The sequence below is a fragment of the Ranitomeya imitator genome, chromosome 3 (genome assembly GCF_032444005.1).
Source record: "Ranitomeya imitator isolate aRanImi1 chromosome 3, aRanImi1.pri, whole genome shotgun sequence".
In the NCBI taxonomy this organism is placed as follows: Eukaryota; Metazoa; Chordata; class Amphibia; order Anura; family Dendrobatidae; genus Ranitomeya; species Ranitomeya imitator.
This window is the reverse complement of record NC_091284.1, coordinates 453,819,754-453,847,103: the sequence shown is the minus strand read 5'-3', so window position 1 is coordinate 453,847,103 and position 27,350 is coordinate 453,819,754. Positions and strand designations below refer to the sequence as shown.

The following is a 27,350-nucleotide window of genomic DNA, read 5'->3' as shown; positions in this document are numbered from 1 at the left end:
AAGAGAAGTGCAAGGCTGCAGAGAGGAGCGGAAGAGCAGCAAGAGATAGCGTAGCAACAAAAGCTAAGCAGAACAGAACCAAAAGGAATGCAGAGAGGAGATGCAGCAAGAGATTTCTGCAGAAGCTAAGCAGAGCGGAGCCACAAGGAATGTGGAGGGGAGTTTGTTATGATAAGGTAATTCAGTACCACAATGGACATAGAAGTCAGAGCACATACAGTGACCTGACAATAACCCAAAAACATAGAACGAGCTCTGAGACGTGGGAACTCTGCTGACCGCAATCCCTAATCCTCTCCAACCACACTAGAGGCAGCCGTGGATTGCGCCTAACGCTCCCTATGCAACTCGGCACAGCCTGAGAAACTAGCTAGCCTGAAGATAGAAAATAAGCCTACCTTGCCTCAGAGAAATACCCCAAAGGAAAAGGCAGCCCCACATATAATGACTGTGAGTTAAGATGAAAAGACAAACGTAGAGATGAAATAGATTTAGCAAAGTGAAGCCCGACTTTCTGAACAGAGCGAGGATAGGAAAGGTAACTTTGCGGTCAACACAAAACCCTACAAAAAACCACGCAAAGGGGGCAAAAAGACCCTCCGTACCGAACTAACGGCACGAAGGTACACCCTCTGCGTCCCAGAGCTTCCAGCAAGCAAGAAAAAAACAAATAAGCAAGCTGGACAGAAAAAACAGCAAACAAAATAGCAAAAGCGGAACTTAGCTATGCAGAGCAGCAGGCCACAGGAACGATCCAGGAGGAAACAGGTCCAATACTAGAACATTGACTGGAGGCCAGGATCAAAGCACTAGGTGGAGTTAAATAGAGCAGCACCTAACGACTTAACCACATCACCTGAGGAAGGAAACTCAGAAGCCGCAGTACCACTCTCCTCCACCAACGGAAGCTCACAGAGAGAATCAGCCGAAGTACCACTTGTGACCACAGGAGGGAGCTCTGCCACAGAATTCACAACAGGAGTTGCAGCAAGAGATTACTGCAGAAGCTAAGCAGAGCGGAGCCACAAGGGATGTGGAGAGGAGCTGCAGCAAGAGGTTTCTGCAGCAGCTAAGCAGAGAGGAGCCACAAGGAATGTGGAGAGGAGCTGCAGCAAGAGGTTTCTGCAGCAGCTAAGCAGAGAGGAGCCACAAGGAATGTGGAGAGGAGTTGCAGCAAGAGGTTTCTGCAGCAGCAAAGCAAGGCAGAACCGCAAGGAATGCGAAGAAGAGCTGCAGCAAGAGATTACTGCAGCAGCAGAAGCTAGGCAGAGTAGAACGGAGCAGAACCGCAGGAGTGCGGAGCAGAGGTAAAGCCACAAAGGTACAGAGCAAGCAGAGCCGCAAGAGTGCGGAGCAGAAGCAGACTGAGAACACAAGGAAAGACACAACAGGGAAGGAAGCCACAGACAAGGAAACAGAGGTAGGACAAAGTACAGACAAGGCAATGGAACAAGACACAAGGACAAAGACACAGGGACCAGGATATTCTGCCTCATGGAGGGTGGAAAACAAGATCAAGGCAAGGCAAGGAGAAAAGCCTCTAGAGAGGGAGTAACACAGAGCAAGGCCTGGCAAACTCAGACGCTAAGCACAAACTGAGCTAACACATTGCACAGGCCCAGTCCACTGGGTGGAGTTGCACTAAATACTGGAGGCCTCTTGGTAATTGGTCAGGAACAGATTAGACAGGTGCACCTGATTCCTATAAGAACCAGAGAGTTCAGGCGCCGCCCCCCTATGTACACAGCCAGGAAGCATGCAGAGAGCAGAGGAACAGAATATGGAGCTGGCAAGAAACAGAGACCACATCATGGCCTGGAGCAGTGGGTAAGATAGTGTGAGAGATGAGAGGCCATGCCGTGATGCCAGCAGAGTTGTTACACATACTGGGATACTAGAGGCCCAAGTCTGACATCAGTATTACATCAGTGAGATCACATGGTAAGGTTTCCCCACTTGTACAAACGTGACGTTTCGCATGCCCTGGGAACACGTAAGGTCAGATTGGTACAGTTTTTACACAGACACCCCCTCTCTACACTGTCCCAGGTAGGCATGGGGAGTGAGAGGATGTGGCTCTTGCAGTCACTGTCGTGGTAGCACACTCACCCACAACCCTTACAGCCCCTTTCACTAGCCCTACTGAAACAGAACCTTATCTGTCCGGTAGAACTGCCACCAGTTCCTCGTTCGATATAAGCCCAATCCGTTAATAGGTATTATATCGGGCCAGAAACCAACTCCGGTAGCATGGACAAGTAAACCGAGAAATGGACACGTGGATTCGTGGATCGAGATAAAGAGCAGCCTAAGGTTAAATTATGTATTTATTGGCCTTAAGCACACACTAGACATTGTACTATAACACAATGGTTATACATATACATTGGTCAGATATGCAAATACAGATAGTGGTAGGACAAAAAATATAAGAATATATGGGTCAGTTACCAGTAGCTGAAAGGCCTGGCTTGCGGGGGAAGGGCTTCCACATGGAAGGGTTGTGGTCTCTTCTGTTGTTTGACTTTTCCTCACACGATATGATACATAGTTGTGTCCTCCCCAGAGAAATAGCACTAGGCCTTGCTTTAAATGAGCATTTAACCCCTTTGTATCACTCCCCTCCTGACCTCTGGGCTAAATCCCCTTCTCTGGAGGTTTGTAGTCAAATCTCCCAAAACCTATTAAAGATCATAACTCCTTTCTTTCCTAGGGTGGCAGTTCTGGACTGGGGATCTCGAAAATATACACGATTTATGGCTAGGATGTGAAGTATCCCCATAACTACTTATGGAAGCATAGCTGACTTAACAAAGCAATTTCGACCACTTGGTATCCACATGACAAGCGAGCCTTTTGTTCTGCTCTGAGTTGGTCAAGGTGTGAGATCTGACACTCACAGCCCTTTGACTCTGGACCCATTCTACTGTTGCTTGGTATTCTGCTACAACTGCACACTGAAGGGGTTTTTATAATGCCATGCCAAATGGGATACAAATGATTGTCATGGAATTATATGTCCAATATTCTTCACAGCTCTCATAACAGTTAATAACACAGTGTGTATGAGTATCAGCCTAGGTACCCATTAAATCATTGCAAACTGCTTAGGTTTTGCCATAGTTTTGCTGCAGTAATGGCAATAAACTATGATTTGACCTCATCAAATAGATCTTCAAGGTGTGTGTACACCACCCGGTTTGGGACACTAAATTACTATTATTAGCTACTTGTTTGCCGACTGGCAGTCATTTAATTACCTTTTTAGACAGACAGACTGACCACATTCATTACATGCGCAGAAGGACCAATACTAAATCGTTCTGTGTGCATGGACTGTCATGGTTCTTGACAGCACATTTTCTGATTGCAGAGGATGATGTGCTGCCGAGAACGATTATCTTTCAAGCAAATAAAAGATCATTTAACCTGCCGAATAATCATTTTGAATGTTCATAAGGGGAAAGGCAGTCTGTTTCGACTGAAAAATTATCAGGAAAGGAGCATTTATAGAAACACTCATTTCCAAAAACCATGCAGCGTAAATTCACCTTAACTTTGCAACAAAAGTATGTTCTAGCTTACTAACCTCTGTCCTGCAGCTAGAGCTGGCAGAATGCATAGTCCATTGATAACAATCTCAATGCACCACTCCTGCCATATTGTATAGTAATATTTGCAGATTAAGAACCTGGTAGACTGCCACAGTACATTTTGTCTCTTTATTTTCCTTGTTGTCTCAGGTTGGGAAGGAGTCATTTTCTAGGTTCTTCCAATATACCGGCAGCTTTAATAAGGTTATTAACCCTTTGCAAAAATCTTGAGATTTAGCACACCGTTCATCAGACTACGCTGGCTTATTCAAAGGCAATAAAGTATGGAGACAGATGAGATTAGAGAATACACCTGACACATACTTTATGAGTCTGGCACATTCATGAGGGGAACGCTCTCTCAGCCCTTATTAACACAGCTTAGTCCCCTCATTCATTTAGGTGGTGAATAATGGCTAGCTGCTGTTTTTCTGCATCAATCACTGTGAGAAGGATAGGAGAAGCTCTACTCATATATACACCAACCTGCTAAAATATTCTAATCATTAAAAGTATCCAAATGACACAATATTTCTTTGCCATTTGGTTAATAGAACATATAGGACAGTATAGTTCAGATAGGACAGGTGTTATTCAAAGGGAATCTATTAGCAGGTTTCTGCTACCTCATCTGTGAGCAGCACGGTGTAAGCAAAGAGAAGCTGAATCCAACGATGTATCACTTAGATTACTGGGTGCAGCAGTTGTGACACAATCAAAGTTTTTAGATTTAGTAATGCAGCAGAGCTGAGGAAGCTAACTCCGCCCACGCCCGACTCACAATGCACATAACTATAGAGCCTGGGGTGCTTATCACAAAAGGGACGGAGTCAGACTTGCCAGTACCAGACAAGCTAGTCACAGCAATGTTAATGAGTCTAAATAAACAACACCACTTTAAGTTCAGTGTTTTAACCCCTACCACATGCTGTCCTCAGATTCCATTGCAAAAACCTGCTGACAGATTCCCTTTAAAGTTTTAAACCTATTGTAATTGCAATATTAATAAACGGGTATACAAATAAATGTTGCGGACAGAGTATACTTACAGGTCGAATACAAGAAAGAAGAATGTGTGGGACTCGTAACTGTCTTTTAGCTGGACTGTAACAAAGAAATAGAAAATAATGTGTATTAATACATTTATTTGTAGTTTATTATTTTCTACGAATAACATATATTTTTTTGCTTCATATATTTCTATTTAAATATTAGTCCAAAATTCTCTACTGAATAATTCCATAATAAATCTGCTTTGGAGTAATTTGTTACAGAAATCAAAATCCTGTGTTTTCTTTACACTGCCACACGCTGGAACAGTCAGCAGAATGTGAGAAATTAAAGGGGTTGTCCACTACTCGGACAACCCCTTCTGAATCCCGATGTTTTCACCCCCAGTAAAATATTAACACCTATACCGACCTCTGGCGCCAGCATCGTTCCAGTGGAGACGACACTGGTTCTCCCAGGGATCACATAACATTATTATGTCACGCGATCCCTGTGGCCAATTAGCACTGGCTTCTCTCTTTTCTCCTATGGACATAATTCATATCTGGAGCCTGGAGGAAGTGAGAGTTGTGGCTGCTCTCTCACTTCTTATGGACGTATTGATTTATCTGAAGGAGGTGAGCGTGAAGCCAGTGCTGGGATCACGTGACATAATAATGTCATACGATCCCCGGGAAAGCCAGTGCTGGCACCAGAGCTGAGTACAGGTGTAAATATTATACAAAGGAGAAACATAGGAATTTAGAAGGTCCGAGTATTGGATAATCCCTTTAATTGAGAGCTCTATTGATGGTGCAGCATAGAAACACTACAGGTCCTTCTCAAAAAATTAGCATATAGTGTTAAATTTCATTATTTACCATAATGTAATGATTACAATTAAACTTTCATATATTATAGATTCATTATCCACCAACTGAAATTTGTCAGGTCTTTTATTGTTTTAATACTGATGATTTTGGCATACAACTCCTGATTACCCAAAAAACCTGTCTCAATAAATTAGCATATCAAGAAAAGGTTCTCTAAACGACCTATTACCCTAATCTTCTGAATCAACTAATTAACTCTAAACACATGCAAAAGATACCTGAGGCTTTTATAAACTCCCTGCCTGGTTCATTACTCAAAACCCCCATCATGGGTAAGACTAGCGACCTGACAGATGTCAAGAAGGCCATCATTGACACCCTCAAGCAAGAGGGTAAGACCCAGAAAGAAATTTCTCAACAAATAGGCTGTTCCCAGAGTGCTGTATCAAGGCACTTCAATGGTAAGTCTGTTGGAAGGAAACAATGTGGCAGAAAACGCTGTACAACGAGAAGAGGAGACCGGACCCTGAGGAAGATTGTGGAGAAGGACCGATTCCAGACCTTGGGGAACCTGAGGAAGCAGTGGACTGAGTCTGGTGTGGAAACATCCAGAGCCACCGTGCACAGGCGTGTGCAGGAAATGGGCTACAGGTGCCGCATTCCCCAGGTAAAGCCACTTTTGAACCATAAACAGCGGCAGAGGCGCCTGACCTGGGCTACAGAGAAGCAGCACTGGACTGTTGCTAAGTGGTCCCAAGTACTTTTTTCTGATGAAAGCAAATTTTGCATGTCATTCGGAAATCAAGGTGCCAGAGTCTGGAGGAAGACTGGGGAGAAGGAAATGCCAAAATGCCTGAAGTCCAGTGTCAAGTACCCACAGTCAGTGATGGTGTGGGGTGCCATGTCAGCTGCTGGTGTTGGTCCACTGTGTTTCATCAAGGGCAGGGTCAATGCAGCTAGCTATCAGGAGATTTTGGAGCACTTCATGCTTCCATCGGCTGAAATGCTTTATGGAGATGAAGATTTCATTTTTCAGCACGACCTGGCACCTGCTCACAGTGCCAAAACCACTGGTAAATGGTTTACTGACCATGGTATTACTGTGCTCAATTGGCCTGCCAACTCTCCTGACCTGAACCCCATAGAGAATCTGTGGGATATTGTGAAGAGAAAGTTGAGAGACGCAAGACCCAACACTCTGGATGAGCTTAAGGCCGCTATTGAAGCATCCTGGGCCTCCATAACATCTCAGCAGTGTCACAGGCTGATTGCCTCCATGCCACGCCGCATTGAAGCAGTCATTTCTGCCAAAGGATTCCCGACCAAGTATTGAGTGCATAACTGAACATTATTATTTGTTGTTTTTTTTGTTTGTTATTAAAAAACACTTTTATTTGATTGGATGGGTGAAATATGCTAATTTATTGAGACAGGTTTTTTGGGTTATCAGGAGTTGTATGCCAAAATCATCAGTATTAAAACAATAAAAGACCTGACAAATTTCAGTTGGTGGATAATGAATCTATAATATATGAAAGTTTAATTGTAATCATTACATTATGGTAAATAATGAAATTTAACACTATATGCTAATTTTTTGAGAAGGACCTGTATATTCAAAGATAAGACTCTTTATGTACCTTCCCTATTACTTCTCTATCTCTTAGAAGTGGAAAGCTGAACCCCTTCACCTCCTGGAGGCTGCAGTAGCCTATAATATTCATTAATTAACTTTAATGCAAAGCAGCTGCCTTAAAGTACACAAATCTTAGCAATGTATCTGGAAGGAAGTTCCTCCAATTTGTCCCTGGAAACTTTTCAAAATTAAAAAAAAAAAAGCTGCAACATGTAAGAAAAAAGAAACATTTTCCTCATTTAAAAGCTTGCATCTACATAATGAAAGTAAAATTGAAGGGAATCTGCTGTTTTTTGCTATGTAACCTGACAGCAGAACCATGAAGGGACAGAGACCCTGATTCCAGCAATGTATAACTTAGTTTACTAGGTTCAGCAGTTGTGATAGAATCAAAGTTTTATCTACTACAGATCTGGCAGAGCTCAGAATGCTGAGCCCTGTGTATTCCCTGTGTATATCACTGATTGGCAGAATTCTGTGTACATTGTATGTTGACAGAAAGCCGCTAATCAGTGTTGAGGTCGGGGTTGGACCAAGAGGCACATGACACCTAGTGAAGTGATAATCTCCAGCTAATAAAAATGCTGATTGTATTAAAACAGCAAAACACCGCCCACTAAGTGATACATCACTGGAATCAGGGTCTCTGCCCCTCCATCATGCTGCTCTCAGATTACATTGCAATACCATGCTGACAGATTCTCTTTAAAAGGATTATCTTAACATGATAAATGGGTAACACTGCAAAATGCTTAGTCATTTAAAATGATCTCTGTTCTTTAGAATGGAGGGATTTCTAATTCTATAGTTTACTGCTCATTTCTTGGGTTATCAGTTATCATTGCAGTCTGTAAGTGGCGGCCATTCACCAAAGCAGGGAGCACAATAGTTTCAGGCCCACTGCCATACAACTTGCAAGCGCTACTCTGACCCTGGCCAGATCTCTTGGTCCAGCTGTCTTCAGTGTTCCTATGTTCTACTAATGCTGCGGAGGAATGGCTGCTTTTATTAGCTGCCTGGAAGAGCGCACAGTTCGGGCTACTGGCTCGACTGCCATCACAAACTTTCAGTTTTCAGGAACAAACAGGAAACCATGATGCAAGGGAGTGGGGTGCTCCAAAAAGTAATCTTAAAACAGTTAAAGACATGAGACACTAAGCCTTAGCTTAGTACAAAACTAGGGCACAATGACATCAAAATGAGAACCCAACCTGGTACTCCTCTATATCAGCCATCTCAGCCGCTGCTGCCATGCACAGTAGGCTTCTCCAGCTGAGCGCTCTGGTGTTATCCATCAGATTGCCACCAACTGACACGTCGGTAGGCGGCTTATCTCCAAGAAATTGTCAAAAATTGGACATGCTCAATTGTCATCTCACCTGACTATCAGTCAACTGTCAGCGGAACCTGTCGATATCGGCGAGTTCAGCCGTCATCAGTGTAATGTATATAGGAGCCTTTAGGCTTGGCAAATTCTGCCTGGCCATTTTTGACAGTCTCAAATTAATTTGTATACACCTGCTTTCTTTGAGGTTAGCTTTATTTGGCACACATTAGGCTAGCTTCACATTTATACAGGGCTCTGCGCCGAACACTGCGTCACTTTTGTGTCCGCCTAAAAATGAAAAATTCTGCTGAAACTGAGGTCAAAGTGAGTCCAAATGGACTCCGTTTGCCCCATTATGCTGAGTTGGTCAGTCAGAGTTCTGTCTGAGTCCTGCTTTTTTATGGATTTAGACCAAACACCAACACAAGTGCTCAGCGCACAGCACAGGATAAATGTGAACTAGAACGTACATGTGCATGCTCTGAATAAAACTAACGCTGGAACATCACCAATTTCTATTCTATATTGCTCTAAATAAAGCATTAGCGTTCCTTGAAACATAAATCAATGTCTTTAAAATAAACTAAAGCAACTAAAGGGGGTTTTCCATCTCCAGACTTGTGACTTTCATTACTGCTGAAATTTTTACAAAACTAAATTGTTAAGAGCAAATTCTACCAGGTATGATGGAAAGTTGGGCAACACAACCTCCGCAGGGAAGATAATTCTTATATATTTGTTCTTTATTGCACAAGGAAATGACATACCGGTATGTAGTTGTTTAATAAATTATTGCAATAAGACATTTTCCTTTATTTATTTTTTTGTTCAGTTGCATCATTTTATAGTATACTAGATGGCAGCCCGATTCTAAAGAATCGGGAGTCTAGAATCCATATATTATTATTATTATTATTATTATTATTTATTATTATAGCGCCATTTATTCCATGGCGCTTTACATGTGAGGAGGGGTATACATAATAAAACAAGTACAATAATCTTGAAAAATACAAGTCACAACTGGTACAGGAGGAGAGAGGACCCTGCCCGCGAGGGCTCACAATCTACAAGGGATATGTGAGGATACAGTAGGTGAGGGTAGAGCTGGCCGTGCAGCGGTTTGGTCAATCGGTGGTTACTGCAGGTTGTAGGCTTGTCGGAAGAGGTGGGTCTTCAGGTTCTTTTTGAAGGTTTCGATGGTAGGCGAGAGTCTGATATGTTGTGGTAGAGCATTCCAGAGTAGGGGGGATGCACGAGAGAAATCTTGTATGCGACTTTATTTATTCAAATGTAAGAATAATACAATTAATAAATAATAGTAAGAAAGAACAAAAAATGGCTGCACTCACCAGCTCTTGACAATTCTTGTTATTTAAGGTACAGTTACACAGGATCCATGAACATGCTTATGAGGGGAGGGATGAAAGACATCAGACTTAGCACGCTGTTTGCGCTTACGTGCGGCATCGGCGGCTTTTCGCTCTGCATCATTACCATACTTTATATCAGACCTGATCTTACGTGCGCCATCATAAGCTTTGGACTCTGTGTCATTAGTATACTTAACAGTGTCCATGCGCTTGCATCTATCCTCTGTACTCTTGTTAGCACGCTGTTTGCACTTACGTGCGGCATCGGCGTCTTTTTGCTCTGCATTATTAGTATACTTTCTATCAGACCTAATCTTACGTGCGCCATCAGCAGCTTTGGGCTCTGTGTCATTAGTATCCTTACTATTAGAGCTCATGTTGGCTAAGCTAAACAGCTTTAAGCGTGGTGGTGGCAAACAACAGGTTAATAAGAGGCAGTGTCAGGTAGTAGGAAAATAGCCAGTTAATAATAGGCAATAGTTCTTTGCAGGAATGCAGATATTAATAAATAGGCAGTTTATATTGCAGAGAAATTGCTGGGCAATAATGGACAATGTCCTTATGTGGCAAATAATAGAGCAATATACCCAATGTGGCAAAGAAGAGGTTAATAAACGGCAGTCTCTCAGTATAACAGTCAGTGAATAATAGGCAGTATATGGAGAAAACACCAAACAAAAGTTCAAAATTGGTGTGAAAATGTCACTGAACCACTTCACAACTAAATATATATAGTTTTGGTAAATGGTATTATCATTTTTTTGACGAAATTCGGCAGGAGCTTGAATAGCAACGTCACTGGGCCCGCCTCCACGCAGTAGAAACTTGCTGTGAGGTAAAAATTCAAAAATCACACCAAAATGGCGGGCGGAGTGTGTCACAGTACGGCACGTTTCTGATTGGTCGCTCGCAGCAGGCGGCAACCAATCAGACACTGGACACTGTTGACGTCACTTATCTCCGGACATTAGCTCCGGACAATAGCTCCGGACATTAGCTCCGGACATTAGCTCCGGACAGGAAGTTGGCACAAATTGCAGGAAGTAGTATTCTAGGCAATTATATATTAGAAAAGCACCAATACATAAAAAATATTATATAAATGTGGCATTGCTGTAATCGTACTGACCCGAAGAATAAAGCTGTCTTATCAATTTTATCACATGTGTAACGGAATAAAAAAATACCCCCAAAATTCCTGAATTGCTGTTTTTTGTTCATTCTGTCCCCCAAAATCGGAATAGAAAGCGATAAAAAAGTCACGTGCCCGAAAATGGTACCAACAAAACATCAACTCATCGCACAAAAAAGAAGCCCTCACTTGACTCTGTCGGCAGAAATATTGAAAAATTATAGCTCTCAAAATATGGGGATGCAATAACTTGTTTTTGCAATAAAAAGCATCTTATAGTGTGTGACAGCAGCAAAACATAAAAAAACAATGTAAATCTGGTATTGCTGTAATCGCACCGACCCGAAGAATAAAGCTGTCTAATCCCTTATACTGCACAAGAAACTGCGTGAAAAATAAATTGAACAAATTGTTCACCTGCTGTTCATTTTTTTTTTCATACTGCCTCTCAAAGATCGCAATAAAGCTTGGCGCACATTTATCCTGTGCACTGTGCTGAGTGCTTCCTCCGGGGATCTAGTGGCGTAAAATGAGGTCACTTATGGGGCAGGGTTTGGTTGTTTTGGCACCTTAGGGGCTCTGCCAATGTGACAAGGCATCCTAAAACCATTCCAGCAAAATCTGAACAATATGGCGCTCCTTCCCTTCTGAGCTTTGCACTGTGCCTGAAAAGTACTTTTCCACCGCATATGGGATATCGCTAGTGGTAGATGAGCTCACTCGGCTGCTCACAGAGGTAGACACAGGAACAATTTCTGTTTAAGTCTTCCACTGTTTTATTAAAAACGTACTGCATAAACCAGCGCAAACTTAATTAAAATAAACAAGTTCCTTCTGCCATACCGGGAAAACAAAAATAGCATACAGTACAGTCTGTGTGGCTGTAGGGATTCATCCTCAAAGGATAACAAAACACACGGTTCAGTTCTCTTTAAACACGAGCACAGTTCTGGAGCTCTAATCTCCAGGCACACAGAACAGGGAATGAGTCAGAAGGCTGTCTATTTCCCTTCTGGACCAAACCCTGGGGTGGAGATATGGTGACCAGTCTCCCACCCACTCTACAGTTGTCAACAAAAGCCGAGCCCTTAACATGGACCATTAACCTCTCTCAGCAATTAGTGTGCTGCAGCATTTTTCCAGGTTCATATCACTGAAGCTAATGTCCTCATTGTCCTAATGTCCTTCCAGTATTTTACCAGTAACTTAAGGTACCTTCACACTCAACGAAATCGATAGCGATCCATGACGTTGTAGCGTCCTGGCTAGCGATATCGTTGAGTTTGACAGGCAGCAGCGATCAGGATCCTGCTGTGCCATCGTTGGTCGGTGCAGAAAGTCCAGAACTTTATTTCGTTGCTGGACCTCCTGCAGACATCGCTGAATCGGCGTGTGTGACGCCGATTCAGCGATGTCTTCACTGGTAACCAGGGTAAACATTGGGTTACTAAGCGCAGAGCCGCGCTTAGTAACCAGATGTTTACCCTGGTTACCAGCGTAAACGTAAAAAAAAAAAAAGCACTACATACTTACCTTCCGCTGTCTGTCCCCGGCGCTGTGCTTCTCTGCACTGTCAGCGCCGGCCAGCCGGAAAGCAGAGCACAGCGGTGATGTCACCGCTGTGCTTTCCGGCTGGCGCTCACAGTCAGTGCAGAGAAGCACAGCGCTGGGGACAGACAGCGGAAGGTAAGTATGTAGTGCTTTTTTTTTTTTTTACGTTTACGCTGGTAACCAGGGTAAACATCGGGATACTAAGCGCGGCCCTGCGCTTAGTAACCCGATGTTTACCCTGGTTACCAGGGGACCGGCATCGTTGGTCGCTGGAGAGCTGTCTGAATGACAGCTCTCCAGCGACCACACAGCGACGCTGCAGCGATCGGGATCGTTGTCTGGATCGCTGCAGCGTCGCTTAATGTGACAGTACCTTTAGTCACACAGCGTACTCAGGAGAAATTGTACAACACATTTTGTGGTCCATTTTCTCCTGTTACCCTTGTGAAAATAAAAAAACTGGGGCTTAAATGACATTTTTGTGTGAAAAAGTTACTTGCAGCATAAAAAAATCACCAAAACCTCAAAGTGGGAACATTGCCTAAGTCAGCTATTTTGTACATCTGTATATGTTGCTAGTTAATTTTATGCAAAACATTACATTTTGCTATCATTTTCTCATTGGCCAATGGCTAGCTAATGTTTCCCAAAGTCTTATGTTTAGTTTATTTGTATGCACATTATTTTTTCTATATGCACAATTTTTCCCAGCAATGCATTTAACCCCTTTACCCCCCCAAGTTCTTCTTATTGATATACTCCAGTATAGCACCGCTTAGAAAAAAAAACTCAAGAACTTTCCCACAGTAGAAATTAAAGTTACTGGCCTATAATTTCCAGGCTCACATTTTGCCCCCTATTAGCTGTTGTAAATACTTGTAAATGTAATATTTTATTATCAGTTCATTGTCTTTCCTACTGTGTGGCAGGTCGTTGCTATAATATTACACGTATTCAGTTACATATAAAATAGAAAGCATGTCTATGTTATTAACATAAGAGTTATTACTTACTGACATTCGGGTGTCCTGAGACCTTCTGTAATATGTCAATCTCTTTGATCGTAGCCTCTCGGAGCTCCTTAATTTCCTCCGGTGTCAGATGGTCGCCCGTAATATCAATAATCTTGACAGCAAAGTCCTCCCTGCTGGACTTGTGAATACACCGACGTACCACACTACTAACGCCTCTACGCGAAGTGGACAAAGGGGATGACAAGAAATCGAGAAATACAGAACATTATAACAATTTTATTTCCAGAACCAAGGGATATTTCTAACCCGTGGTAGATTTTAGGCCCACACCTCAGTAATCTAAGCCCACCCTTGCAGTACCCACATTCTATCCATTAGCAACAATGGATTGCAAAAAAGCATCTCTTGCGTCTGAGGACCTGACACATCTGTACATTGCATGGACAGTCTATTCATTTCAATGAGCACCATGTAATTCGTCATTTCTAGTGGCGCTACTGATCATTTTCAAGATTTCAACTGATCACTGGAGACACCATGTAATTAGCTTATTGTTTGGGGACGCAACCAACAAAAATAAATGGTACATATGGGTTAAATCCTATCGAGAGTAGTTTTATGTAGTTAAAACTTTTTATTTTTCAGAATATAACTGCATTTTATGCCATGAAGAGTTTTCAGAGAAACTTCTCAAATTCTTTTTAGATTATTTTTCTGCTATATTTTTTTACTATTTTTTTAAGTACATTTTACATTTTCTTCAACTATTTAATTGCTCACATAAAGCTTTGGAATCTTCAACATTAAAAAGTAATATTGCCTGTCAGAGTATAATAGGAATATAGCTGTGGTAGACCTAGGGACCTTTGTTACATTACAGACCGTTAAAGGGCTCAGAGATGATGCAGTTACTATTGATCACAAGGGATTAAATGCCTGAGATTGGGGGATTTCACCTCTCCATTCATATAGATGTGGGGGCCAGAGGTCATATGGAAATGCCATAAATATCCGTGTTGGCAATGTCCTTCTCAGAGGTACAGTATGAATAGAATAAATAGTTTGATTACCTTCCCAGGATCTCTTTGGGCTCATAGTTCTCATAAAACTCTTGAGACGTCTGCCAGTCAGGTAATTCCTCTTCACGAGTCATCGTTCTTTATTATTTCCCTTGGAAATCTGCAATTCAGTAGGCCACATTTTAGAAACCCCTCCACTAACAAATAGCAGTATTAAAGTAGATTTACCCTATTGCATTTATAAATGTCCCTTTATAAATTTAGTGAACAATCAGATGTACAAATTATTCTCCTATATAGTACCGTAAGTCTATGCTGCGTTGTCATCATAGCAGTGCTGTGTTGGACTCCTGACACTTTTTGTTCTGATTTGTCATCTGGACGTTGTGTGGGTCCAATTTGTCATCCCCTTGATTATTCAGAGACATATACTCTGTATGACCAAAAGTATGAAGACCCCTGACCAACACACCTATATGAGTAAACTGTTGACACAAAGTTGGAAAAAAGCAATTTTCAAAAATGCCATAGTAAAAACATTAAGGCCCCAATTCATCAAGACTGGCATAATTCACACTGGTCATGTTGAAGAGGCGTGCTGGAGTCAGATGCTGCTGATTCATTAAGAGGGGCACCCATCTTAATGATTCAGAAACTGCGGCATTCTTTAGTTCAGTATATCATAGGTGAGTTTCACACATTCTTTTTTTCTTAAACATGAAAAACAGTTAGTGTTTTTTCCTGTGCTGAACCCACCGCCGCCATCAGGACATTACTGCCTTTTACTGGTGTATGGGGCGCGGTGAGCAGAAGTAAAAGGGGGGCTGGGCCCAGTCCAGTGCCCCTCCTCTTTTGCTTCTGCTCACCAGGCCCCGGGGGCAGGGGTGGGTTGTGGCACCTGCACCTGAAGACCTACCTCTTCCAACAAGCCCACAACCTGCAGTAACTAACCACCGATCAACCAAACCCCTGCACGACCAGCTCTACCCTCGCCTACTGTATTCTCACCCATCCCTTGTAGATTGTGAGCCCTCGCGGGCAGGGACCTCTCTCCTCATGTACCAGTCGTGACTTGTATTGATTAAGATTATTGTACTTGTTTTTTTATTATGTATACCCCTCCTCACATGTACAGCGCCTTGGAAAAAATGGTACTATAATAATAAATAACAATAATAATAATTCATCTTGTTGGCACAGGGAGCTTTCCTGGAACTCCACGACCGTCAAGGCTGCGCAGTTCCAAGTTCCCTCTGCCTCTTCTGTGACATGCTGGGGTCAGGTGACGGCGGCGGTGATGCAATGACATCGTTACGCTGGCACATACACACTCTGGACACCGGAAATGGAGCTACAGGGGATTGTATGAGAGGCTAGTATGAAAAACTTGATGCATGATGTATTGAGGGTGGGGGATAGGGGAAAGTAAATGATGATGTATTGAGGGTGGGGGGACAGTAAATGATGCATTGAGGGTGGGGGACATGGGACAAGCAAATTATACTGTATTGGGGGTGGAGGACAGTAAATGATGTTGTATTGAGGGTGGGGCACGGGTCCACTAAATTATGCTGTATTGAGAGTGAAGCGAGGGAATGCAAATAATGATGAATTGAAGTGGGGGACAGCAAATGATGAATTCAAGTTTGGGGGTGAGGAGAGTACTTGATCATGAATTGAGGGTGGTGGAGAGTAAAGGATTATGTATTGAAGGTGGGGGAGGAAATGATGAATTGAGACTGGGGAGTGAGGTACAGCAAATGACAATGAATTGAGACGAAGATGGGGGATAGAAAATGATGATGAATTGAGAATGGAGGATGAGGGGAGAGCAGATGATGATTAATTGAGACTGGAGGTGGGGGACAGTAATTGATGATGAATTGAGACTAGGGGATGATGGAGAGTAAATGATGATGAATTGAGACTGGGGGGTGGGGGAGAGTAATTGATGATGAATTTAGACTGGGAATGGGGAAGAATTAATGATAATGAATTGAGACTGGCGGAGGGGAACATCAGATGATAAATTGAGGATGGGGAGAGCAAATGTGAATTGAAGGGGAAGTCTTGTTACTGGGCATGGCGGCACTATGTTGCTTTTTTTCTTCATCTGTTGTAGTGTAGAATTTGGGGAAAAAGTGAGGAATGTGCTCTGGAAGCGGTGCTCTTGATAACTGTGTTATTTTCTGCAGAGACGAATCCTGGCAGAAAGAAGTGATGGCGGTTTGCGCTGGATGGAGAAGAAAAGTGAAGATGAAGGACTTCAACTAGAGACGTCACTGGTAAGTCAGTGTGTTACCTGTACACTTACACTATGCACAATATGCTATAAACAAAGTGTATAATGTCATTGATGAGTCCCTGTATTACTTGTACACTTACATTATACACTGTATACTACAGAGTATACAGAGCTCCTGTGTATAATGGCACTTATGGTAATATTAGTTTATTTATTAATTATCAGTATTGTCATATTTGGTCACTAAGTGGTGGAAATATGTGGTCTGGTCATGTTGTGGCATTACAGTATTTGTTCCTTGTATGTGGTATTGTTTGGTCACTATGTGGTGGTAATATATAATCTGGTCATGGTGTGGAGATATTTTGTCCCTTGTATGTGGTATTATGCAGTCACTATGTGGTGGTAATATGTGATCTGGTCATGGTGTTGTGGTATTTGTTCCTTGTAAGTGGTATTATTCAGTCACTATGTGGTAGTAATATGTGATTTGGTCATGGTTTGGTGGTAATATGTGATCTGGTCATGGTGTTGTGGTATTTGTTCCTTGTAAGTGGTATTATTCAGTCACTATGTGGTAGTAATATGTGATTTGGTCATGGTGTTGTGGTAATATGTGGTCTGGTCATGGTATGTTAGTATTTGTTCCTTGTTTGTGGTATTATACGATCACTGTGTGGTGGTAATATGTGATCTGGTCATGGTGTGGTGGTATCTGTTCCTTGTAAGTGGTATTATTAGGTCACTATGTGGTGGTAATATGTGGTCTGGTCATGCTGTGGCAGTATTTGTCCCTTGCATGTGGAATTATTTGGTTACTATGTGGTGGTAATATGTAGAAATCCCATGTCCATTATGCATCCACAGACGCCTGCAGATTATCCATGGACACTGACATGCTGCACATCTTTCCAGACCGCAGCATGTAAATTTCTCTTGTAAAGACGCTAGTCTCCGCAACAGAAATGACATCAATAGAAATGTGTTGAATGCATTCAATCCATATGTTTCATTGAACACATGCGGACTTACCTGCATTCAATAGAAGGCAGTGCTTTGGACGCAGCGAACATACATTGCGTGCAAAGTGTTGCTAGTTCCGTATCGTTGGCACCCGGCCTTATACTTTTCCTCTGATTGTCCAACTCCTGGTTTTGGCATAGAAATCTGAGGTAAAATACTGACCAAATACTGAATGTGTGAACGTGGCCTATTGATGATAAAACTGTACATTGTTTATCAATTCACTAGATGATGGCCCTATTCTAATGCATCGGGTATTCTAGAATATGTATGTCCACATAGTATATTGCCCAGCCACATAGTATATTGCCCAGCCACGTAGTATATTGCCCAGCCACATAGTATATCGCCCAGTCACATAGTATATTGCCCAGCCACGTAGTGTATTGCCCAGCCACATAGTATATTGCCCAGTCACATAGTATAATGCCCAGCCACGTAGTATATTGCCCAGTCACGTAGTATATTGCCCAGCCACATAGTATATTGCCCAGTCACATAGTATATTGCCCAGCCACGTAGTATATTGCCCAGCCACATAGTATATTGCCCAGTCAAATAGTATATTGCCCAGCCATGTAGTATATTGCCCAGCTTGCCCAGTCACATGGTATACAGCACAGAGCCACGTAGTATACAGCACAGAGCCACGTAGTATACAGCACAGAGCCACGTAGTATACAGCACAGAGCCACGTAGTATACAGCACAGAGCCACGTAGTATACAGCAGAGCCACGTAGTATACAGCACAGAGCCATGTAGTATACAGCACAGAGCCACGTAGTATACAGCACAGAGCCACGTAATATACAGCACAGAGCCATGTAGTATACTGCCCAGTCACATAGTATATTGGCCAGTCACATAGTATGCACCATATCCCTCTTAAAAGAAAGAATTAAAATAAAAAATAGTTACATACTCACCTCCTGGAGCTTCCGGATCGATGCGGCCGGTTCCCGATGCGTGTCGCACGCTCCGGTGTGAAGATTGCATTGTGGTCTCGCGAGACCGTACATCATCATCTCGTGAGACCGCAATGCATGCAGCGGTCACCGGGGCATCGCGCAAAGCGGGAAAGGCAGGTTCCTGATCCGGGGGGGCCACCGGAGGGTGAGTATGTAACTATTTTTTATTTTTTAAATTATTTTTAACATTAGATATTTTTACTATTCATGCTGCATAGGCAGCATGAATAGTAAAAAGGTGGTCACACAGGGTTAATAGCAGCGTTAACCGAGTACGTTACACCGCGGTCAACGCTGCCATTAACCCTGTGTGAGCGCTGATCGGAGGGGAGTATGCGGATGCCGGGCACTGACTGCGGGGAGGAAGGAGCGGCCATTTTCTTCCGGACTGTGGCCGTCGCTATGACAGGCAGCTGCCGAGACCAATCAGCGAATGAATAACCGTGACAGACAGAAGGACAGACGGAAGTGACCCTTAGACAATTATATAGTAGATTATGTGCACCCTTGCCGTGACCAATTATGTGCACGTTCCACCTATTTGTTTCCCTCTACCTCCACCTCCCCTCTATCTCCTTTGATTGACGTCTCTGTCTTTCTGGAGCCATATGAGATAGATGGAAAACAAGTAGGTTGGAAGATGAACTTAAATGTTTGGCCACACCAAGGGTGTACTGAGATCATGTATTTGGTTTGAACAGTCATTTTGTGCTGCCAGACTCCCTTTAATTGTTTGCCATTTCAGTAGAATAATCATGCGAAACATGCACAAGAGATGAATGTACAAGGATTAGCAGAAAAGGGTAACTTTATGCTTTGTCTTGGTTCAATGTCTGTGACTTTCAAGTCAAGTCTGCAATATCCTCTTACCTTTTTCTTCAGAACAGAATTGCTCTCCTGGGAAACAATCCCTGGTGAACCGCCCTGTAGGGTCTCCGGCTGTAAATATATATTGTGAAATCCCACAGAGCTTAGTAAAGTTTCTTTTCCATATTCAGCTCTTGATGGATGACTAAACTGGATTTTTCTGCAGCTCGGTTTTAGATGTTACATAAGCCGTTTCCTAGAAGGGTGTTACATCATTTATGTTCTAAATAGCAGAATTTAAGGAGGCGAAGAGGCAGCAAGAGACTTGCGGCTTCTTCTATTACATCTCATTATGCCTCGCTCAACTGCACAATATAAAATTGAGGTGAATTCTGATTAGTTGTCATGAGCAAAACCTCTAGTTTCTCTAGGCACCTGTCTAAAACATCCCTACAATAAGGTTTAACCCCTTAGTGACCGAGCCAAATTTTTGAAATCTGACCAGTGTCACTTTATGTGGTAATAACTCTGCAACGCTTCAACAAATCCCAGTGATTTTGAGATTGTTTTTTCGTGACACATTATACTTTATGATAATGGTAAATTTTGTTCAACATTTTTTGTGTTTATTTATAAAAAATATCAATAATTTTAGAAAAATGTTAAAAAATTAGCAATTTTCTAAATTTGAATGATTATCCCTTTAATCCAGATAGTCATACAACAGCAAACCATTAATAAATAACATTTCCCACATGTCGGCTTTACATCAGCACCATTTGTAAAATGTTATTTTATTTTGTTAGCATTTTAGGAGGTTTAAAAATGTAGCAACAATTTTTCATTTTTTCAAAGAAATTTACAAAATTTAATTTTTTAGGGACTTATCCATGTTTGAAGTGACTTTAGGGGTCCCATATATTGGGAAACCCACAAACGTGATACCATTTTAAAAACAGCACCCCTAAACATATTGAAAACTGCTGTCAGGTAGTTTATTAACCCTTCAGGTGCTTTACAGGAATTAATGCAAAGTGGTATGACAGAAATGACAATGTGTATTTTTACCACCTAAATGTTGCTAACTTCTAAACAGGTTACTACAGCCGTCAGACTCTAAGGCCACTATTTGGTCGTGAATTGCCATGGCAAACATCAGGACAACAAAATCATGATCTGAGGGCACCAATTGTGACAAAGAAGAAGCCCCCACACACTGTTAACCATTTATAATGATGTAGTCACTATTGACAGCAGCATCTAAGGGGTTAAACAGACTTAGATGGTGCAAATACTGATCGTGGCTAATGCAGCAAGTTGTCAGCTATAGTGTACAACTGACAGATGCTGGATTGTCATCTGTATGGGGAGGCTATTCTCTTATATCTCAGGTCAGTTAAAAGACGTATTGGCGGTCATTAAGGGGTTAATAATGTACAGCACCATGGAATTAATGGTGCTATATAAATAAATAATAATAATAAAATGAACATAATTTTCTCAATGACTCAGTTTCCAAATTTTGGGAATAGCACCTTCAGAATCTCCAGAAAAGCTCATGCTCAAATTAGGATAACACAACTATAACCCTATACATGCCAGGAAAAATATTAAATTATGTACAACCCTATATGAGTATTGTTAAAAACAAACCCGCAGCTAAAGCCAATGGTTTTGATAATTCTATAATAGGAAGCCTAATATTTATATATCTTGACTGAAGATACCTACACTTTAAAGGGGTTTTCTAAGTGGCGTCGCAATCAATTTGTTCTTGTAAAACCACAGACTGGTTTAGGCCTGCAGCCTATAAGATATGGAAGCACACAAAATTTTTCACTGTAGTGGTAATATTTAGTCACTATGTGGTGGTTATATGTAGTGGAATAGTGGTAATATTGGTATTGTTGATCTTTGATTTTGTTCAGTAACAGTATGGCGATATTATTTGCTTCTTATAGTACTATTTTGTATCTGCATAATTGTGTTATTTAGAGGCATATTATCATTCATAGATAGGGATGAGCGAACCCGTGGAAGTTTAAGTTTGCCGGGTTCTGCCTAAGTTGAATCCAAAGTTTGGTTCGGGTACCAAAACTTGACCCCAGACCCAAACCCCATATAAGTCAGTGGGGATCTGAACTTTGGTGCTGTAAAATGGTCACAGTAAGGGCTAGGGGGCTGCAAAAGGGAGCAAAATAGGAGGATAGGGAAATTACTTAAAATAACATAATAAAATAATAATAATAATAATAATAATAATAATAATCTTGAAGCAGGAGGTGGAGGTCCAAGTGAAGGAGTGGAGCAGTGCCTTGTTTGTATAGTTTACTTCTAAATAAATAAATAAAAGAAAACAACTTAATGGGTTCCCCCTATTTTAATAACCAGCCAAGGGAAAGCAGACACCTGTGAGCTGGTCTTATTATTCTGAGAAGGAGCCAATATCCTGTCTGCTTTGCTTTTGCTGGTTATTAAAAATGGTGGACGCTAAAAACAAATGACGAGGGGTCCCCCTATTTTTAATTACCAGCTAAGGTTAATGACGTAACCTCAGTTCTCAGTGGCCGGGTCTTGCGAAGTGCAGCATGAAACCCGGCAGCTGCTGCTGCTCTAGTCTAGGAAGCTTTGTTCTTTGAACGGGGCTCCATATATTGGATGAAGAAGATCGTCGTGGGACCTCCATTTGGATTATGGCGGTTGGGTGTGGATTTTTTTTTAATAATGGGTGATAGAAAGATATTGTCAAGGAGTGACTTTATCAAATAAAGGACTTTTCTATGTGTGTATTTCTTTTAAATACTCGTTTAGTAATAGAGGTGTCTGACAGACGTCTCTCTAGTACTAACCCATGGGCTTGATGTCAGCACCAGCTGCTGATATTAACCCCACAATCCCATTACTCCGATTGCCAACGCACCAGGGCAATTGAGAAAAGCCGACGCTAAGCAACAGAATTGTTCCATCTAATGGATGCACCATTTTTGGGCTGCTGAGGGCTAGTCTTATTAGCCTGGGAAGGGGACAATATCCATAGCCCTTCCCAGCCTATTAAAATCAGACCCCAGCTGTCTGTTTTGCCTTAGCTGGTTATTAAAAATATAGGGGATCCCACAATTTTTTTAGGGTCCCTCAATTTTTAATAACCAGCAAAGGCAAAGCAGGCAGCTTGGGGCTGATATTAATAGGCTTAGAGGGTCTATGGATATTGTCCCCTTCTCAGCATAATAAGACCAGCTCACAGTTGTTTGCTTTCCCTTGACTGACTATTAAAATAGGTGGGATCACACGTCGTTTCTTTAAAATTATTTATTTTACACTGTCAGGCCTGGTCACGTGGTGCGCCGGCCAATCACAGCCATGCCATTCCTTGGCATAACTGCGATGGGGCCGGAAGTGCCCAAAGCCTTAAAGAGGTTATCTGGTCCAAATCGATAAGTCTGCAGTCACTCTGTGTGACTGCTGACTTATGAATCCCCTCAGCGCATACACTGTGTGCTGTGGGGATTCGCTGATGTCTGAGCTGGGATCGGAGGGTATGTATGAGTCATACATACTGCAGGTTGGTGGATAATTCACACTAGACCTTGGAAATCAAGGTCCCAGAGTCTGGAGGAAGAGTGTAGAGACAGACAATCCAAGCTGCTTGAGGTCTAGTGTGAAGTTTCCACAATCAGTGATGGTTTGGGGAGCCATATCATCTGCTGGTGTAAGTCCACCGTGTTTTATCAAGACCAAAGTCACCGCAGCCGTCTACCAGGAAATTTTAGAGCACTTCAAGCTTCCCTCTGCCGACAAGCTTTTTGGAGATGGAGATTTCATTCTCCAGCAGGACTTGGCACCTATCCACACTGCCAAAAGTACCAATACCTGGTTTAAAAACAACAGTATCACTGTGCTTGATTGGCCAGCAAACTCACCTGACCTTTATCCCACAGAGAATCTATGGAGTATTGTTAAGTGGAAGATGAGAGACACCAGACCCAACAACATACGGCAGCAGCATTGGGGTATCATTGGGATGAGGAGTTTGTGCAGGTTGGGAATAGATGGTGATGGGGCTGGAATATGAGAAGTGAAACATGTCTTTCTTGTATTCTCTGTAGCCGAGTCCTGGGTGGAAGAAGTTGTCATGTCGGTCTGGGCCAGATGGAAAAGATGGCAAAAGTGAATGATTCCATCAGTAAGAATGTCAGCGGTAAGTCTTTATCTGTAATTGTGCAGTGATCTCTTATATGTTCTGTAGGACTGGTATATACCTCTGGCCATATGGCGGTAATATCAATGTTAGTCTTTATATAGAGATTATTTTCAGCAACAGCGCCGTCATCTGCTGAGGTTCTCCTCCACTATTAGGGTGCGTCACTCAGTTGTAATCAAGGTTACCTGGTTGGGGGCCCACTCAGAAGCGTCACCCCCCTGAACGAAAACTCTAGCTACACCTCTGTCTGTCAGCAGAGTGTCCAGAGAGCATGGAGCAGATACCACGAGACAGGCCAGTACACCAGGAAATGTGGAGGGGGCCATAGGAGGGCAACAACCCAGCAGCAGGACCACTACCTCCTTTGTTGTGCTAGAAGAATCAGGAGGTACAGTGCCAGAGACCTGCAAAATGACTTCCATCAGGCCACAAAAATCCATGTGTCTCCACAAACTGTCAGAAACAGACTCCATGAGAGTGGCATGAGGGGATGTGATGCTTACAGCCCAACACCGTTCAGGGCAATTGGCATTTGCCGGAGATCACCAAGATTAGTACATTCAACACTGGCGCAATGTGCTATTGATGGATTAGACCAGGTTGGTTCACACTTAGCACAGACGTTGCACCACTTACTGTCCAGGAGTTGACCGATGCTTTAACCCAGGTGTAGGTGGTAATCCCTCAGGAGAACACCTGCCCCCACATCACAAGCAGACCCACGCATTGTAGGGAGACACGTAGGAGGCCACACATACAACTAAACATCATTTCCTCATCTTGAGGCATTTCCCTTGAAGTTGGATCAACCTGTAATTTGATTTTCCACTATGATTTTGAGCATCATTCCAAATCCAGACCTCCATGGGATATTAATTTTGATTTACATTGATCATTTTTAGGTTTTATTGTTCTCAACGCATTCCAATATGTAATGAATAAAGATTTAAAACTGGAATATTTCATTCAGTCATATGGTATTTATCAATATGTGGTAGTTTAGTGTTCTCTTTATTGTTTTGAGCAGTGTATATGTATATATGTAAATTTATATATATGTGTATATATATATATATATATATATATATATTAGTTACACCGCTGCGCTGTTCTCAGCTCAGAAACTGGCGAATTCTCGCAGCGCATAGTGCGTGAACTAGGGATATTCACTCTGTGTGACTGCAGTCTTATCGATTTAGACCGGACAACCCTTTTAATGGGTCTGCCCACTATTGCCAAGCACTGTGCTCGGCTGGTATTTAGCATTCCCATAATAATGAATGGAGTGGCAGTGCCCAGGATCGTTCACTGCTCCGTTCTCTGATCCTCAGAATCAGTGGGGGTTCCAGGAGATGAACCTTCAGCAATCGGCACGTTATCACCTATTTTTTTTTTATAAGGAAAAACTTTCAATCTCTGATGAACGTTTATGGCATGTTCCAAGTTAAATGTCAAGAATATCTCTGTAATATGGTGCTGTATGCCACTGTATGAAATTGGAGTCTTCTGGAGGTACAGTATGTCCCACAGACTGCTTATGGGAGCAATATTAGGACCTGTACAATGTGCAGGTTGCATGAAATCCTAAAATATGGTAATTTGCAAAATCCCTAAATCACAACTATGATAGACAACTCTACTGTATGAAACATATTTAAAAAAATATATAAATGATCTTGCAGGATGTCTTTTTCTGTCATATGGTTCTTGGAGGAATTGCTATTCACTATCCCATACTTTAGTGCTATCAGCGTTATAAAAAAAACCCAAAACAAAACAATCATGTTAATACAATTATAGTGAATGCGAACAAAACTAGTAAACGGCTTTTAGAGAAGGTTATTCACTCATATAGCGCCCGTAACCTAAAATGATGAAGATAACTAATGCAGACAGAGCCTATTTTATGGGAGGAAGAGAACAGAATGGCAGATTCGTGAGCGCAGAGATTACAGGCTTTGACTAAATCCTGTTCATATAAGGAAATCGGAGCAGCAGATAAATCCTCTCTTACCGTTACTGATGTGGGGTCCTCCGGTAGACCCCCGAGAGCGCTCCCAGGCACCAGCATGCACACACACTGTCAGAGCTGATAATAGTGTGAGCTTGGGCTATGTACACTGCAGATCTAAGCAAGTGGCCTGCCAAAAATACATTGCTATTCATCCTGGAATAAGCCCAGCACTCCCAAGCCTCCGCGTATGCTGCTGCTGCCGCCTATGTGCCCGCCATGCAGTCAGAGCAACATGTGTGACCTAGGCTAAGGTGAAAGGCAATCCAGGCTAGTAAACAGTCCAGAAAACATACTGTACCTTTCTGCCATTAAGCTCGGATAGCTGCTGCATTGCAGGATTTGTCAGGCTGCAAGTGAAGGAAATCTCTGCTACTTACCAAGAAAAGGCACATGAAGCCTTATTGCCGGGAGTGAAACATTAGGCGAGGGAAAAAGTAAATAGGGAGTGCCACTAGCAAGCCATCAGTACACAGCAACAATCCGTGTATAGTGCACGGCCGCACAGAGAGCAAATTAATGGGGGAAGTTATGAAGAACGGCCTGTTTATTCTCCAATCTTAACACATTGTTTCCGTGACGCCAATGACTTTATGAATTGGAACCTACATTTAGGCCGGGTTCACATATCAATGTGTGCAACGGACAACACGCGGACAAAACACTGACCAAGGGTGATCAATGGACTATTCTTGTCTGTTTCATGAGTTTTTTTTTAATCAGATTACACTCGTCTGATTTCATCGCAAGTGAGAGCGAGCCCTAAAAGAATTATTTCCGTAATCGTGGTGTAGGGGAATTAAATAAAAGAATATTGGGTATTTGTATAAGGCTGCTTTCACGCATCAGTTTTTTGCCATCAGTCACAATCCGTCTAATGATAAAAAAAACGGATCCGGCGCAAATTGTGAAAAACTGATGCGATGGATCCGTTTTTCACCAGATTCGACTAGCTGATCCGGCTAATTTTGCTGTTTGTTTTTTCGATGGACACAAAAAACGTTACTATGTCCTTTTTCTCCGGCTGCCGGATAAACAATTTATGATGGATCCGGCGAACGATGGATGAAACGTGAGGCCATCCACCGCAATCTGTCGCTAATACAAGTCTATGAGAAAAAATGGATCCGGCAGTAACATTCGCCGGATCCGTTTTTTTTCAAAATTCGCCGGATTGAGACTGACGGCAAAAGACTGATGTGTGAAAGGGGCATAATGAATAGTTCCCCAACAGATAATAAATAAAATACCTTCACTCAGATATCGAGGCAAAACAGCAGGGCAGCCGAGAAAATCTCAAATGCCTTTTCGTTGCCGAAGTTCCCATTAGAAAACATTAAAACTGCAAATGAGAAGCAAATGCCTGTTGTCAAAACCCCCACAGCCCACAGGGAAGAAACACTATATTTATAGTATGCATATAGGGCATATAGAATTACATATGACTATTAGGCCGGGATCACACATGCGAGAAATAAGTCCGAGTCTCGCATGGTAATACCGGGCATTGTCGCCGTCACCCAGGAGCGGAGCGTCGGCCATATAGCAATACATGGAGCCGCACGCTCCGCTCCTGAGTGATGGTGTGAAGGAATATATTAAGAAGGATTCTCCATTTTGTGCTTTTCGACTCCATTTTGTTGTTTTGATATAAATTTTGTTACTA

At 42.3% G+C, this 27,350-nt stretch overlaps 1 protein-coding gene across 7 annotated transcripts in view; it reads right to left on the bottom strand.

Moving 5' to 3' along the window:
* Window positions 1–26,180, bottom strand: part of PHKG1 (phosphorylase kinase catalytic subunit gamma 1) — an 86,578-nt gene extending 60,398 nt beyond the window's left edge. For 2 of the 7 annotated variants that reach the window (XM_069757402.1, XM_069757406.1), the window contains exons 1-4: window positions 25,986–26,042; window positions 14,480–14,588; window positions 13,449–13,624; window positions 4,643–4,697 (exon numbers count right to left, since the gene is read on the bottom strand). In XM_069757402.1, the coding sequence (XP_069613503.1) occupies window positions 4,643–4,697; window positions 13,449–13,624; window positions 14,480–14,562 (314 nt within the window). In that variant the 5' untranslated portion in view covers window positions 14,563–14,588; window positions 25,986–26,042. Of the gene's footprint in view, window positions 1–4,642; window positions 4,698–13,448; window positions 13,625–14,479; window positions 14,589–19,535; window positions 19,729–25,687; window positions 25,927–25,985; window positions 26,043–26,064 lie in introns of those variants that run through there. The other 5 variants (XM_069757401.1, XM_069757403.1, XM_069757404.1 and 2 more) reach the window with 5 other exon arrangements.
* Between the last annotated feature and the right edge of the window lie 1,170 nt (window positions 26,181–27,350).